The sequence below is a fragment of the Stenella coeruleoalba genome (genome assembly GCF_951394435.1).
Source record: "Stenella coeruleoalba genome assembly, chromosome: 1".
Lineage (NCBI taxonomy): Eukaryota > Metazoa > Chordata > Mammalia > Artiodactyla > Delphinidae > Stenella > Stenella coeruleoalba.
Window position 1 is genome coordinate 148,081,454 of NC_137169.1, and position 17,316 is coordinate 148,098,769.

The 17,316-nt window shown below is 39.8% G+C and overlaps 1 protein-coding gene across 1 annotated transcript in view; it reads left to right on the forward strand.

The window, feature by feature from the left end:
* LOC307176109 (kinesin-like protein KIF28P) overlaps nucleotides 1-17,316 on the forward strand; it is an 85,540-nt gene that overhangs the window by 29,610 nt on the left and 38,614 nt on the right. Inside the window, 3 exon segments of the mRNA XM_079901916.1 lie at nucleotides 8,075-8,110; nucleotides 11,891-12,115; nucleotides 13,987-14,141. Coding sequence (XP_079758042.1) covers nucleotides 8,075-8,110; nucleotides 11,891-12,115; nucleotides 13,987-14,141 — 416 coding nt within the window.

Genomic DNA, 17,316 nt, shown 5'->3' on the forward strand with positions numbered 1-17,316 from the left:
CTGCAAATGACCAAATTTCATCCATTTTTATGGCAGAGTAATATTCCACTGTATACATGCACCACATCTTCTTTATCCATTCCTCTGTTGACAGGCATTTAGGTTGCTTCCATGACCTAGCTATAGTAAATAGTGCTGCAATGAACATTGGGGTACATGTGTCTTTTTGAATTATGGTTTTCTCTGGGTATATGCCCAGTAGTGGGATTGCTGGGTCATATGGTAATTCTATTTTTAGTTTTTAAGGAACTACCATACTGTTCTCCATAGTGGCTGTATCAATTTACATTCCTATTAACAGTGCAAGAGGGCTCCCTTTTCTCCACACCCTCTCCAGCATTTGTTGTTTGTAGATTTTCTGATGATGCCCATTCTAACTGATGTGAGGTGATACCTCATTGTAGTTTTGATTTGCATTTCTCTAATAGTGATGTTGAGCAGCTTTTCATGTGCCTCTTGGCCATCTGTATGTCTTTTTTAGAGAAATGTCTATCTAGGTCTTCTGCACATTTTTTGATTAGGTTTTTTGTTTTTTTAATATTGAGCTGCATGAGCTGTTTATATATTTTGGAGGCCAATCGTTTGTCCATTGATTCATTGGCAAATATTTTCTCCCATTCTGAGGGTTGTCTGTTCATCTTGTTTATAGTTTATTTTGCAGTGCAAAAGCTTTTAAGTTTCATTAGGTCCCATTTGTTTATTTTTGTTTTTATTTCCATTACTCTAGCAGGTGGGTCAAAAAAGATCTTGCTGTGATTTATTTCACAGAATGTTCTTCCTATGTTTTCCTCTAAGAGTTTTACAGTCTTACATTTAGTTTACATGAGTTTATTTTTGTGTATGGTGTTAGGAAGTGTTCAAATTTCATTCTTTTACATGTGCCTGTCCAGTTTTCCCAGCACCAATTATTGAAGAGACTGTCTTTTCTCCATTGTATATCCTTGCCTCCTTGTCATAGATTAGTTCACTGTAGGTGCGTGGGTTTCCTATCATGTTCCATTGATCTCTATTTCTGTTTTTGTGCCAGTACCATATTGTCTTGATTACTGTAGCTTTGTAGTATAGTCTGAAGTCAGGGAGTCTGATTCCTCCAGCTCCGTTTTTTTCCCTCAAGATTTCTTTGGCTATTCGGGGTCTTTTTTGTCTCCATACAAATTTTAAGATTTTTGTTCTAGTTCTGTAAAAAATGTCGCTGGCAATTTAATAGGGATTGCACTGAATCTGTAGATTGCTTTGGGTAGTATAGTCATCTTCACAATGTTGATTCTTCCAATCCAAGAACATGGTATATCAGTCCATCTGTGTCATCTTTGATTTCTTTCATCCGAGTCTAATAGTTTTCTGAGTATAGTTCTTTTACCTCCTTAGGTAAGTTTATTCCTAGGTATTTTATTCTTTTTGTTGCAATGGTGAATGGATTAATTCACCATTAATTATTATTATTTTTTTGTGTGTGTGGTACGCGGGCCCCTCACTGTTGTGGCCTCTCCCGTTGCGGAGCACAGGCTCCGGACGCGCAGGCTCCAGACACGCAGGCTCAGCGGCCATGGCTCACAGGCCCAGCTGCTCCGCAGCATGTGGGATCCTCCCGGACCGGGGCACGAACCCATGTCCCCTGCATCGGCAGGCGGACTCTCAACCACTGCACCACCAAGGAAGCCCAATTCACCATTAATTTAATTTCTCTTTCTGATATTTCGTTGTTAGTGTATAGGAATGCAAGAGATTTCTGTGCATTAATTTTGTATCCTGCAACTTTACCAGATTCATTGATTAGCTCTAGTAGTTTTCTGGTGGCATCTTTAGGATTCTCTATGTATAGTATCATGTCACCTGCAAACAGTGACAGTTTTACGTCTTCTTTTCCAATTTGTATTCCTTTTATTTCTTTTTCTTCTCTGATTGCCATGGCTAGGACTTCCAAAATTATGTTGAATAATAGTGGCGAGAGTGGACATCCTTGTCTTGTTCCTGATCTTAGAGGAAATATTTTCAGTTTTTCACAATTGAGAATGATGTTTACTATGGGTTTGTCATATATGGCCTTTATTATGTTGAGGTAGGTTCCCTCTATGCCCACTTTCTGGAGAGTTTTTACCATAAATGGGTAAAATGCTTGTCAAAAGCTTTTTCTGCATCTATTGAGATGATCATATGGTTTTTCTTCTTCAGTTTTTTAATATGGTGTATTGCATTGATTGATTTGCATACATTGAAGAATCCTTGCATCCCTGGGATAAATCCCTCTTGATCATAGTGTATGATCCTTTAAATATGTTGTTGGATTCTGTTTGCTAGTATTTTGTTGAGGATTTTTTCATCTATATCCATCAGTGATATTGGTCTGTAATTTTCTTTTTTTTTTTTAGCATTTTTGGTTTTGGTATCAGGGTGATGGTGAGCTCGTAGAACGAGTTTGGGAGTGTTCCTTCCTCTGCAACTTTTTGGAAGAGTTTGAGATGGTGTTAGCTCTACTCTAAATGCTTGATAGAATTCACCTATGAAGTCATCTGGTCCTGGACTTCTGTTTGTTGGAAGATTTTTAATCACTTTCAATTTCTTTACTTGTGATTGGTCTGTTCTTTTTTTTCTATTTCTTCCTGGTTCAGTCTTGGAAGGTTATACCTTTCTAAGAATTTGTCCATTTCTTCCAGGTTGTCCATTTTATTGGCATAGAGTTGCTTGTAGCAGTCTCTTAGGATGCTTTGTATTTCTGCGGTGTCTGTTGTAACTTCTCCTTTTTCATTTCTAATTTTAGAGTCCTCTCCCTCTTTTTCTTGATGAGCCTGGCTAAAGGTTTATCAATTTTGTTTATCTTCTCAAAGAACTAGCTTTTAGTTTTATTGATCTTTGTTACTGTTTTCTTTGTTTCTATTTCATTTATTTCTGCTCTGATCTTTAGGATTTCTTTCCTTCTACTAAATTTGGATTATGTTTGTTCTTCTTTCTCTAGTTCCTTTAGGTGTAAAGTTAGATCGTTTATTTGAGATTTTTCTTGTATCTTGAGGTAGGATTGTATTGCTATAAACTTCTCTTTTAGAACTACTTTTGTTGCATGCTGTAGGTTTTGGATCGTTGTGTTTTCATTGTCATTTGTCTCTAGGTATTTTTTGATTTCCTCCTTGATTCTTCAGTGATCTCTTGGTTATTTAGTAACGTATTGTTTAGCCTACACGTGTTTGTATTTTTTACAGATCTTTTCCTGTAATTGATATCTAGTCTCGTAGCATTGTGGTCAGAAAAGATACTTGATACAATTTCAATTTTCCAAAATTTACCAAGGCTTGATTTGTGACCCAAGATATGATCTATCCTGGAGAATGTTCCATGAGCACTTGAGAAAAATGTGTATTCTGTTGTTTTTGGATGGAATGTCCTATAAATATCAATTAAGTCCATCTTGTTTAATGTATCATTTAAAGCTTGTGTTTCTTTATTTATTTTCATTTTGGATGATATGTCCATTGGTGAAAGTGGAGTGTTAAAGTCCCCTACTCTGAATGTGTTACTGTTGATTTCCCTTTTTATGGCTGTTAGTATTTGCCTTATGTATTGAGGTGCTCCTATGTTGGGTACATAAATATTTACAAATGTTATATCTTCTTCTTGGATCGATCCCTTGATCATTATGTAGTGTCCTTCTTTGTCTCTTCTAATAGTCTTTATTTTAAAATCTATTTTGTCTGATATGAGTATTGCTACTCCAGCTTTCTTTTGGTTTCCAATTGCATGTAATATCTTTTTACATGCCCTCACTTTCAGTCTGTATGTGTCCCTAGGTCTGAAGTGGGTCTGTTGTAGACAGCATATGTAAGGGTCTTGTTTTTGTATCCAGTCAGCCAGTCTGTGTCTTTTGGTGGGAGCATTTAATCCATTTACATTTAAGGTAATTATCGATATGTATGTTCCTATTCCCATTTTCTTAATTGTTTCGGGTTTGTTATTGTAGGTCTTTTCCTTCTCTTGTGTTTCTTGCCTAGAGAAGTTCCTTTAGCATTTGTTGTAAAAGTGGTTTGGTGGTGCTGAACTCTCTCAGCTTTTGCTTGTCTGTAAAGGTTTTAATTTCTCCATCAAATCTGAATGAGATCCTTGCTGGTTAGAGTCATCTTGGTTGTAGGTTTTTCTCCTTCATCACTTTAAATATGTCCTGCCAGTCCCTTCTGGCTTGCAGAGTTTCTGCTGAAAGATCAGCTGTTAACATTATGGGGATTTCCTTGTGTGTTATTTGTTGTTTTTCCCTTGCGTCTTTTAATATGTTTTGTATTTAATTTTTGACAGTTTGATTAATATGTGTCTTGGCATGTTTCTCCTTGGATTTATCCTGTATGGGACTCTCTGTGCTTCCTGGACTTGATTAACTATTTCCTTTCCCATATTAGGGAAGTTTTCAACTATAATCTCTTCAAATATTTTCTCAGTTCCTTTCTTTTTCTCTTCTTCTTCTGGGACCCCTATAATTTGAACGTTGCTGTGTTTAATGTTGTCCCAGAGGTCTCTGAGACTGTCCTCAGTTCTTTTCATTCTTTCTTCTTTATTCTGCTCTGCAGTAGTTATTTCCACTAATTTATCTTCCAGGTCACTTATCTGTTCTTCTGCCTCAGTTATTCTGCTATTGATCCCATCTAGAGTATTTTTCACTTCATTTATTGTGTTCTTCATCGCTGATTGTTTTCTCTTTAGTTCTTTTAGGTCCTTGTTAAATGTTTCTTGCATTTATTCTATTTCCAAGATTTTGGATCATCTTTACTATCATTATTCTGAATTCTTTTTCAGGTAGACTACCTATTTCCTCTTTATTTGTTAGGTCTGGTGGGTTTTTATCTTGCTCCTTCATCTGCTGTGTGTTTTTCTGTCTTCTCATTCTGCTTATCTTACTGTGTTTGGGGTCTCCTTTTTGCAGGCTGCAGGTTCGCAGTTCCTGTTGTTTTCGGTGTCTGTCCCCAGTGGCTGAAGTTGGTTCAGTGGGTTGTGTAGGCTTCCTGGTGGAGTGGACTAGTGCCTGTGTTCTGGTGGATGAGGCTGTATCTTGTCTTTCTGGTGGGCAGGTCCACGTCTGGTGGTGTGTTTTGGGGTGTCTGTGGCCTTATTATGATTTTTGGCAGCCTCTCTGCTAATGGGTGGAGTTGTGTTCCTGTCTTAATAGTCGTTTGGCATAGGGTGTCCGGCACTGTAGCTTGCTGGTCGTTGAGTGAAGCTGGGTGCTGGTGTTGAGATGGAGATCTCTGGGAGATTTTTGCCATTTGATATTACGTGGAGCTGGGAGGTCTCTTGTGGGCCAGTGTCCTGAAGTTGGCTCTCCCACCTCAGAGGCACAGCACTGCCTCCTGGCTGCAGCACCAAGAGCCTTTCATCCACACGGCTCAGAATAAAAGGGAGAAAAAGTAGAAAGAAATAAAGAGGAAAAAATAAAATAAAGATAAAATAAAGTCATTAAAATAAAAAATAATTATTAAGAAAAAATATTTTTTAAAGTAAAAACAAAAAGAAAAACGGACGGATAGAACCCTAGGACAGATGGTGAAAGCAAAGCTATACAGACAAAATCTCACACAGAAGCATACACATACACACTCACAAAAAGAGGAAAAGGGGAAAAAATAATCTATCTTGCTCTCAAAGTCCACCTCCTCAATTTGGGATGACTCTTGTCTATTCATCTATTCCACAGATGCAGGGTACATCAAGTTGATTGTGGAGCTTTGATCCGCTGCTTCTGAGGCTGCTGGGAGAGATTTCCCTTTCTCTTCTTTGTTCTCACAGCTCCCAGGTGCTCAGCTTTGGATTTGGCCCCGCCTCTGCGTGTAGGTCGCCGGAGGTCGTGTGTTCTTCGCTCAGACAGGACGGGGTTAAAGGAGCAGCTGATTCAGGGGCTCTGGCTCACTCAAGCCGGGGGAGGGAGGGGTACGGATGCGCGGCGCAGAGGCCAGCATGACGTTGCACCAGCCTGAGGCGCGCCATGCGTTCTCCCGGGGAAGTTGTCCCTGGATCCTGGGACCCTGGCAGTGGCGGGCTGCACAGGCTCCCCGAAAGGGGAGTGTGAAGAGTGACCTGTGCTCGCACACAGGCTTCTTGGTGGTGGCAGCAGCAGCCTTAGCGTCTCATGCCCGTCTCTGGGGTCCGCGCTTTTAGCCGCGGCTCGTGCCCGTCTGTGGAGCTCCTTTAAGCAGCGCTCTTAATCCCCTCTCCTCGCGCACCAGGAAACAGAGGGAAGAAAAAGTCTCTTGCCTCTTCGGCAGGTCCAGATTTTTTGCCGTACTCCCTCCCAGCTAGCCATGGCGCACTAGCCCCCTGCAGGCTGTGTTCACGCTGCCAACCCCAGTCCTCTCCCTGGGATCCGACTGAAACCCGAGCCTCAGCAACCAGGCCCGCCCGCCCCAGCGGGTGAGCAGACAAGCCTCTCGGCCTGGTGAGTGCACCGATCCTCTGTGCGGGAATCTCTCCGCTTTGCCCTCCGCACCCCTGTTGCTGTGCTCTCCTCCGCGGCTCCAAAGCTTCCCCCCTCCGCCACCCGCAGTCTCCGCCCGCGAAGGGGCTTCTAGTGTGTGGAAACATTTCCTCCTTCACAGCTCCCTCCCACTGGTGCCGGTCCCGTCCCTATCCTTTTGTCTCTGTTTATTCTTTTTTCTTTTGCCCTACCCAGGTACGTGGGGGGTTTCTTGCCTTTTGGGAGGTCTGAGGTCTTCTGCCAGCGTTCAGTAGGTGTTCTGTAGGAGTTGTTCCACGTGTAGATGTATTTCTGATGTATCTGTGGGGAGGAAGGTGAACTCCACGTCCTACTCTTCTGCCATCTTCCCCCTCTCCCCTCCCATGCAGTGTTTTTTGTTGTTGTTGTTTGTTTGTTTGTTTGTTTTGCGGTACGCGGGCCTCTCACTGTTGTGGCCTCTCCCATTGCAGAGCACAGGCTCCGGACACGCAGGCTCAGCGGCCATGGCTCACGGGCCCAGTCGCTCCGCGGCATGTGGGATCCTCCCGGACCGGGTCTCGAACCCACGTCCCCTTCATCGGCAGGCGGACTTTCAACCACTGCGCCCCCAGGGAAGCCCTCCCATGCAGTTTTAATCTGCTTCCTCTGTCTTGTTTCTGGAGTAAGCAAGTGTGTGCACACTCTTCATGAGTGGAGTCTAGGTTTCTTACATCCCTCTGTCAGTCTCACTGGTTTTCAAAGCAGCTAGGGGAACTCATCCTCCTGGTGTCAGACCCCAGGGCTGGGTTGCCCACTGTGTGTTCCATCCTCTCACTCCCCAGTAGGATCTCCAAGCCTGTGTAATACCTCTCCTCTTCTGTGTCCCTCCCAGGGGCACAGGTCCCGACCTGATTGCTTCTCTTCCCTTCCGACCCGATTCTGTGTGGATCTTTCTTATAGCCCTGGTTTTGTAAGCATCCTTCTGCTGGTTTCCAATTAGTTTTCAGTGAGAATTGCTCCACGGGTACACGTATTTTTGATGTGTTAATGAGGGGAGGTGAGCTTAGCGTCCTCCTGCGCTGCCATCTTGATCTCCCCTCCCATTTGTTTATCTTAAAATGTGATGCTCTCTGAAGCTAGTTGGAAGCTCTGGGGAGGTAAGGTTTGACTGGCAGGACTCACCACAGGGTGACTAACAGACAAGCCAGTTTTTCATGGGTGAGGGATGGTGGTGGCAAAATGTCAGTATCTTAGAGCCTTTTCTCTAGACTAGAGTAGTTCAGATTCCCCCAGTCTCCTGTTTAAGGGGTGTAAGCTTGGCTAGCATTATTCCAAAAGCACAGTAGGGTGAAGACCAATCTTTTTCTCTGCATATGTTCAGATCAGAGAGTGAGCAATAAAGAACAACATTTTTCTCTTCACAGTTGAGACTGTAACACAGGCACACACACATGCAATGTTTTGTATGTTTTTAATTTATATTAAGAACTTCCTCCATATCATTAAAATTATTTGAGAATCTCCTATGGCTTGTGAAAAAGAGCTTTACTATATTTAATATTTCGCTGTTTCCTTTGCTGTACATTTATCTCGTTTCCATAGTACTTTTTTTTTTTCAAAGATGACAGTTTCAAGAGAATCTTAATTTACTTTGTGCCCTTTTTTATACAGGTTACATTCAGCATGCTGGAAATTTACAATGAACAGGTAACAGTGATGATATTTTCTGACACACAAATCTGAGTGACTCTCTGCAGCTTAATAAATATCAGAGGCTCCCCCTCACCTATCCTACAGATAAAGTCAAAACTCTTTAGCCTGGCATTGACTATTCAGCCCCAACCTACCTCATTTTAGGTAGGTTCCACTTCATTTTATGTCCTTGTGTCTCCACACATTCTATTCTTCAGCCACATAGAACTATTCTTCCTTTGCAGAATATGTCATTCTTTCCTACATCTATCTTCCCCTACCCGGAATACCCTTCCTGCTTCCTCTGGCCTTAAAGAAACTACTAAACTTCAAATGCAGCTCAGATGTCAGCTCCTCTATACATCCTAAGGCTTCAGTCAGTCTGGCTTCAGGACAGTGGTTGGCAAACTTTATCTTCAAAGTCCAGACAGAAAATATTTTAGGCTTTGAGGGCCATAAAGTCTCTGTCACCACTACTGTATTCTGCCCTCAGGGCACAAAAGCAGCTGCAGAGGATATGTAAATGAGTGGACATGGCTACATACCAATAAACCTTTGTTTACAGACACTGAAGCTTGAATTTCACCTAATTTTCACGTCACAAAATATTTTTCTTTTGATTTTTTTCAGCCATTTAAAAATGTGAAAAACATTGTTACCTCAATGATCATACAAAAACAAGTGGAGGGCTGAATTTGGCCCATGGGCCATAGTTTGCTTGATCATAGAACGTGGGTTCAAATCCCAGCTCTCTCATTTACTAGCTTTGTGACTTTGGGATATCACTTTATCTCAGAGCTCAGTTTGCTTATTTATAAAGTAGAGAATTTAAAATAAGACACTACACTTTGAGATGCACTGAATCTTAAATTTCTAACGTAGCGCTTATCAAACGCTAGATATTGAGCAACCTTTCCTCTTTGTGCTTATATCATACTGTAAAATTTTATTTACATATTTGTATCTCCAGAACAGATAATTGCACCTTTCTATTGGCAATACTTAGTATAATACTTGGTTTAGAATGGATGCCCCTAAGGTTTGCTGAATGGGTAAATTGACAGGGGTATCTATAATTGTAAGCTTCTTAAGGGTAGTTTCATACCCCAAGATCTCTTGTGTAACCCCACGCACTATCCCAAAGCCTTGCACTTAATCATTACTGAATAACTATTACTGAAGGAATAAATCTGTCAGTGTTTTTCTCTTTATATTAAGGAGAGAAAATATCTATTTTTTTCTCATATGCTTCCATGAGCCATTTATTACTGTTGAAGGTTGATAGTAAATTCAAATGGGTTATTATGTTAAGGTCACAGATTAAGTTTCTATTTCTTTCAAGTTCATGGGCTTGGGAGACAGTATAGCTCCTTTATTTCATACCAGTAACTTCAGGAGGACAACTTTACTTCCTTTATTATGAAGTTCTTGTGAAAGGAACAGGGGAGAATGGCATCACATTGTGGGTCCCTTACTGATACCTATTAATGAGGATAATCTCTCTGGAGTTCTCTTTTCTTATCTCTAAAATAAGGACATTGGACATCCTAAATACTTCTTCGTGTCTCACCTTCTACGAGTCTCTGGTATTTTTCCAGCCGTACTTCAACAAAGTGACATTTATTAGATACTTTTCATGTTTCAGACATCATACTAGACTCTGAGAATGAATAAAACCTAAGACATGATTCCTGTCATGGAGAAGTTTCATAGAAGATATAACATCCACTGAAGATAGTAATAAAATATATTACATATGCCGCATGAATGGTGAAAAGAAAGGCATAGGAGAGAGAGAACTAATACTGCCTGGGATTGTTGGTGTTGTCAACAGAGTTAGACTGGGCCTTGAAAGATATTTATGAATTTGGTGAGGCAGTAGGAGGCCTGGGGGGCACTTTAGGCAGCAGGATTCGTATTTAATAAGTCCACGGATACGTGAAAGCACACGGCGTTTAAGGGAACAGTGAGAGTCCTGTGTAGCCAGAGCTGGAAGCATGTGGGGAGATGAGAACAGGGAAGCATCAGTAGATGGCGCTAAACATCAGTTGCTAAAAGGCAAAGGCTCTTTGTCTGGGAGGCAATGGAGAGTCAGTGAAGGGTTCTAAACAGGGAAATAAGAGAATCAGACTGGGGTTTTAGAAAATTTCTCTAGCGGCAAAGTCATATTTGAAGGAGTGCCAGATAGAGACAGACTTAGGAGAGTTCACAAGAGCTGAGGTGAGTGAGGAAGTTCTCGTGATAACCATCGATTCGATCTCCAGGTACAACCTGGAGGATCAGGTACCAGGATCTGCCCTTGTCTCTGGGCACTTCCATATTCCATTTAGACAAACCTACTTACCTTTTTTCTAATAGGCCTTCTTCAGACACAGCTTCAGCCTTAGATGCCGCTTCCTACAATTTATAATCACTCAGTGGAAGTTATAGAAAAGGCTTCCTATCTAAGACAGAGTTGCCTCCGTTCTGATGTCTGCTTATCTCTGACCTTTCTGTCCACTGTCCTAATTTGCTTTCCTGAATTCAATCTGTGATCTTGCTTTGACTCTAGGACTTAAAGCTACAGAATACTTGGGGAGATCTTAGAGACCATTTTATCCATCGCTCTTCTCTTATGAGGAGAAAACTGGGGATGTAAGAGACTTTCCAAAGCTCTCACACTTTGGAGGCAGAACCAGAACTAAGAGCCCAGGTCAGATTCCCAGCCCAGATCTCCCTGCATCGTATAGGACCAACTACCTGCTCTAGGGGCTCTGGCTCTACCAGGCTCCCATAGCTCGACCTACTGTGCCTTGGCAGAAGTGGCTTTTTTGGGGGAGAGGCAACATGGACTTTCACCTGAGGCCATGGTCTAAGTGTGACATCACACAAATCTCCAATAATAAGAAGAAAATCCAAAGAATTACCCACAGTCTCTTGTTAGGTTTGGCTGTAGCAAATACTGTTTGGGTTAAATAAGTTTCCCTTGGAAGCAGATATTCACAGTGGTGGCATCTGTTGCAGCATGATTTAACCTAGGCAGAACATTAGGTACTTTGAATGTTACTAACTTTTAAGTGTTTTAAGTTTCATTGATCACTGTTCTCAGGAAAGTAAGACTTCATTACTTTGTAATACAAAATTTGTGATAATTCAGAAAGAGGCTGGGATCATTTCTTTTTATATTATTCACAAGGGATTTGCGAATCAACTACAAGAGTTAACAAGATTGCTAGGAGAATATTTAGGATAATCCAAGAACCACGTTTTCAAGCACAAAAGCTTTAGAATCACCTATGTAAAGTCAGACAACTGTAGATATCGATTAAAATGTTTTTTCATGCTACAAAAGCAGTTCGGCCAGTACTCCATATTCAGTGTATCAAACATTACTTTTTAGCTTAGCTTCAGTTACACTATCTTCTCCACAAGCATTCACTGAGTTCCTACCACATGTCAGGAACCATGTTAGGATTTATTGTTCTAGTAAAGAAACATGCTCTGCCCTCAGGGACCTCGCAGTCTGGTTGAAGTGCTCTAGGTACTTGAACATAATAAAACTGAATTTCTAAAAAAATATATGCTTCTGATTTCACTAATTACAACAGGTTTCCATATTTTCTTGCTTGTCATTTCTCTATTCCTTACTTATTTAAATTATGAGGTGGTCTGGTACCTACAGAACTTTAACATTTATTCATTCATCCAATACATATTTACTGAGCACTTAATATATTCTAGAAAGGGCTGTAACGGTGAAATAAACAAAAATCCTTGCCTTCCTGAATTTTGCATTATTTATTCTTTTTTCCACAGGTAAGAGATTTGCTGTCCAAAACCAAGAAACCTGGAGGGCTAAAAGTAAGGGAAGACCAACAGCTGGGCTTTTATGTGGATGGTCTAAAGTCAGTGCCTTGTGAGAACTATGCCCAGATTGAAAGACTGATGGAACAAGGAACAAAAATAAGGACCACAGCTTCGACCAACATGAATGCCAGCAGCAGCCGGTCTCACATGGTCATCACCATTCAGTTCAAGCAGGTGAGATTCAAGTAGATGCCATTGTCCCCACCTCCCACCAAGGGGGTCCAGGGAAAGGTTCCCAGTAGCGTTATGGGCTGGTGAGTATTATGGAATCTTTTTAGAGTTGACCTATGGATTAAGGTGGCTCTTTCCAAACATAGACTATAGGGTCAGAAGCAGGAGAAAGTGAGGCACTTGTCTTCTTGCCTCCCTCCCCCGACATCCATGCCCCCCAACCCCGGCCTAAGTGAGCCCGTTACTAACAGAGGGGTGGCAGTAAGACCTACCAGATCCCAGAAATGCCCCTGAGACTAAAGACTGCTTTCCCTAAAGTAAATTCGATGCTCTGGGAAACAGGTTTTGACCCCCAAGTTGATCAAACTGTGGAGATATGAGAGTGGGTCTGTGGTTTGTCATGGAGAATTCTACTAGTAGGCTCTGTATGCATCACCAATATAATAATGCCCAACTTTCAGATCCATGAGCCTAGGGGACCACCAGGTACTGAAGTGTCTTTCTGATATTTGGAATCACAAAGATAAAATCTTTGAAATCAGGTAATCCATGTAACGCCCCACTAAGTAGAATCTTTGATAAACTAGAGCACACTTTTCTCCTCCATTCTCCTTGGTGGGTATCACCGCGTGATCTCTACAGTTATGGACAATTTGATTCAGACATGGTTATTCACAAAGCCTGGTTAAACATTTAGCTACAATTTCACCACCTCCATCCCCTAAGCCACAGCACTAGTAATAGATAAAACAGTAATAAATAAAGATTGTCCTGCTCTAACCAGGAATAGTGGAAAAACACTAGACCATGTATGACTCTGTTTACCAGCTCTGAAACTTTGGGAAGTAACTTACCTTTCCTAAGCCTCAGTTTCTTGTTCTGTAAAAATGAGATGAATAGTTCTCCTCATAGGAATGTTGAGAAGTTTAAATAGCATTCTGCATTTTAAAGAACCTTGTAAACTTTTAAATATTATTTACTTAATTTTACAATGTTACTGAAATTCATAAACTTTAAATATGGTTTGCCCTGCTATTTTTTTTTTTTTTTTTTTTTTTTTTGCTGCGCGCGGGCCTCTCACTGTCGTGGCCTCTCCCATTGCGGAGCACAGGCTCCGGACGCGCAGGCTCAGCGGCCATGGCTCACGGGCCCAGCCGCTCCACGGCATGTGGGATCTTCCCGGACTGGGGCACGAGCCCGTGTCCCCTGCATCGGCAGGCAGACTCTCAACCACTGCGCCACCAGGGAAGCCCTGCCCTGCTATTTTTTAAACTTGATATTTTAGAGGCAAGAGACAAAATTAACTGGAAAAGAATGATTTTACTCTGTTTATTGGTGTCAGTAACAACATTAACACCTATTTATGTATGCCAGGCATGGTTAGAACCATTACATCTATTATCTTTTACCCTCATAACATCCCCAAAACATGCTATCATCCCTATTTTACAACTGAGAAAGTTGAAACTCTGAAAAGTTAAATCATTTGTTCACAGTTACATGACAGAAAGGGAACCTGTAGCATTCTTTCCATTACATGACTACACCATCGCGAACAGTTACTTATTTTGCAGATTTCACAGTAGATTTAAAATACTTATTGATCACAGATATACTAGGGCAATAATTGGTATCTAATATATCATTGGAAGTAGCTTTGCAGAATTGGGAAGGGGCAACTGAGACATTTGAACCTAGTAATGTTATTGTAAAATGTCATTATGAAGAGGATGGCATTTTAACTTGCAAATTTTATTACACCTTTTTTGAGTGTGAAATACAATTAGAAAAAATATTTTAGAATGTAAAATAGATTGTCTTCTTGTGTAGTCTGCTACCACTCTAATAGCATGACCTGTGTTGCTTTCCTACAGGTTTTTCTAGATAGAGACCTCAGCAAACAATCCAGTATTAATTTGGTGGATTTAGCTGGAAGTGAAAGGCAGAAATCTTCAGGATCTGAAGGTGACAGACTGAGGGAAGGATCACGAGTTAACTTAAGTTTAACCAATTTAGGAAATGTTATCAGGTAAATAATCAGTGGATAGGTACTTATTTGTGCCATAAAAATAAACTCAAATACCAAAATTTAGATTAATTATGACCCTTGGTTCATGACCCACTATCATCATTGGTTCATTCCTGGCCCTCCTGTAGATTTTATTTTAAACTAATTAATTGCTTCTAAATGAAATAACAAATAAAACCACCACCCAACCCAAGAAACAGGTGGTATTCCTCTCCTATTCTCCCCTTGGAGGTAACCACCATATTGAATTTTATGTTTAATCTCCCTCCCTCCCTACTTCCTTCCCTCTTTCTTTCTTTGATCATTTCTTGTTTTATCGCTTGTACACATTATTATTTATTAGTAGCACTGATTTTTGAATTTTATAAAAGGGTAAAATATTATATTGCTTTCTGGATCTTGCATTGTTAAGGTTACTTAGGTATAAATTACATATAGTAAAATGCACAAATCTTAAATGTTCAGCTCAATGGATTTTTATATATGTATATATCTATGTAATTACCACCTAGACTGAGATATAGTACATTTCCAAAACTCAGAAAACTCCCTCATACCTCCTCCTAATTTTTAATCCTAACAAAAAGAATTGACCTTTGTTATCAGAGATTAGTTTTGCCTAACTGTATTGATTTTCATAAAAATGAGATCATGTATATCAGGTCATTGTCTTTTATTTATTTATTTATTTAATTTTTTTTTTGCATTGGGTGTTCATTGCTGCACATGGGGGGCTCTCTCTAGTTTCAGCAAGCAGGGGCTACTCTTTGTTGCGGTGCGTGGGCTTCTCATTGCAATGGTTTCTCTTGTGGCGGAGCACAGGCTCTAGGCACACAGTCTTCAGTGGTTGTGGCACACGGGCTCAGTAGTTGTGATGCGCAGGCTCAGTAGTTGTGGCACACGGGCTTAGTTGCTCTGCGGCATGTGGGATCTTTCTGGACCAGGGCTCGAACCTGTGTCCTCTGCATTGGTAGGCAGATTCTCAACCACTGTGCCACCAGGTCATTGTCTTTTACATCTGGCTTCATTCACTAAGGATTGTGTCTATGAGACTCATCCATGCTGTTTCACTTAGCAATTATTAATTGTTTTTCATTGCTATGCAGTATTCCATTGTAGGAATATACCACTATTTATCCATTCTCCTCTTGTATGGGCATTTAGTTTGTTTCCAAGTTTTGACTATTATGAATAAAGTTGCTATCAACGTTCTTGTACATGTACTTAGGGGAAAATAATTACTCATTCCTCTTAAGTACATACCCAGGAGCAGAGTTTGCTTTTAGATTCACCATTATTGACAATATCTATCCATGTTATGTGTGGCTCTGGTTAATTTATTTTCTGTTCTTTTACTAAATGTTCTGTCTATGAGATTCATCCATGTTGTTACAGTAGCAGTTGTTACTTCTTTTTCATTATTGTATAGTATTCCATTGTGGGAATATGCCACAATTTATTCCTTCATTCTCATGTTAATTGGCATTTTGGTTGTTTCCAGGTTTTTGTTTGTTTTTTGCTATTACAAACAGTACTACTATGAATATTATTGTACAAATCATTGGGTATCAATATTTCAAAGTTTTTTTGGTATAGACAAAGAATTGAAATTTTGGGGTTTTATATATATAAGGTGTGTGAATACCTTATTTTTCGAGAGGGTGACAAATTGTTCTCTAAAGTGGTTGGACCAATTTATATTCCCAGGAGCAATGTATAACATATCCCATTGATCCACATCTTTTCCAAGGCTTGGTATTGTCAAATTTCTTGATATTTACCAGTTAAGTGGGTATAAACATATTTTACTATGGTCTTGATAGCATTGGTTACCTACAAGCTGGAGCATCATTTGATTTGCTTATTAGCAATATGTTTCCTCTCAAAATACCTGGTCTTATATTTTTCCGATTATTCTATTGAGTTATTGTCTTTTTGATCGATCTGCAGACATTTTTTACTATTTTTATTACTCTTTTCTTAGGTATATGTACTGTAAATATCTTCTCCCAGTTAGTAGCTTGACTTTTCACTTTTTTAAAGGTGTCTATTGATGAGCAGAATTTATTGTTTATGTTTTGCAGTTTTGCATTTTCTTTGTCTTGTTTAAGAAAATTTATACTTAAGTTCCTATCTGTCTGGAGTTGGTGTGTAGTAGTGTAAGGTGGGCATCCTTTTTGTTATTTTTTCCTTATCGATTACCAATTTTTTCAGGTCATTTGCTAAGTAGTCTCTCCTTTCCCCAATGATCTTCTATGCTACTTCTGTTATATGTCAAAATTCAATATATGCTTACTGTTCCTTGGCTCTTCAATCTGTTTGTCAACATCTAAATATAATAAACACTTTATCCTATTCCTGGATAATATGAGTATCTCCATCCTACATATGCTATTTTTGATATATATGTTAATTCTATTCTTCTTTAACCCTGAAAGACATTATCATTACTATCTTATACAGTTAGTGTTCATTCACATCTACTCCTTTTTTATTATTTTTATTCATTCCTTCTTAAACATCAGAGCTGCTCTGTAAGATCAATTTCCTTCTGGTTGAAGTATGTTCTTTAGAATTTCTTTTAGTGATCATCTGCTGATGGCAAACTCAATTTTTGTTTGGTTGAAGTTTCTTTATTTTACCTTATTTTTGAAAGATAATTTTGCTGAGTATATAATTTTGGATGGACAGTATTTTCTTTCATCTCATTAAGGATAACATTCTCCTGGTTTCTATTCTTGGTCTAATCGCTATTCCCTTGAAGATAATCTTTTTCCCTACCTGCTTTTAAGCTCTTCTTTTTTGATGTTCCCCAATTTCATTATGTTGCATTTGAGTGTCAGTTTGTCTTTATTTATCCTCCTTGGAATTCCTTAGCCTCCATAGCTCTGTGATAGTGATTTTCATCAATACTAGAAAATTCTCAGCCATTATCTCTCACATATTGCTTCTACCCATTTTTTTTCTCTTTTCTCTCCTGAAACTTCAATTAAACTATTTGAATCTTCTCACCCTGTCTTCCATGTCTCCTAACCTTTCTTTCTTGTTTTCCATCTCTATGTCTCCAGGCTGCAATCTGGATTTCCTCTGAACTATCTGGTTCACTAATTCCCATTATGGCAATGTCAAATTTGCTGTTGAACCTATCCATAGTGTTTTAAATTTCAATTATTGT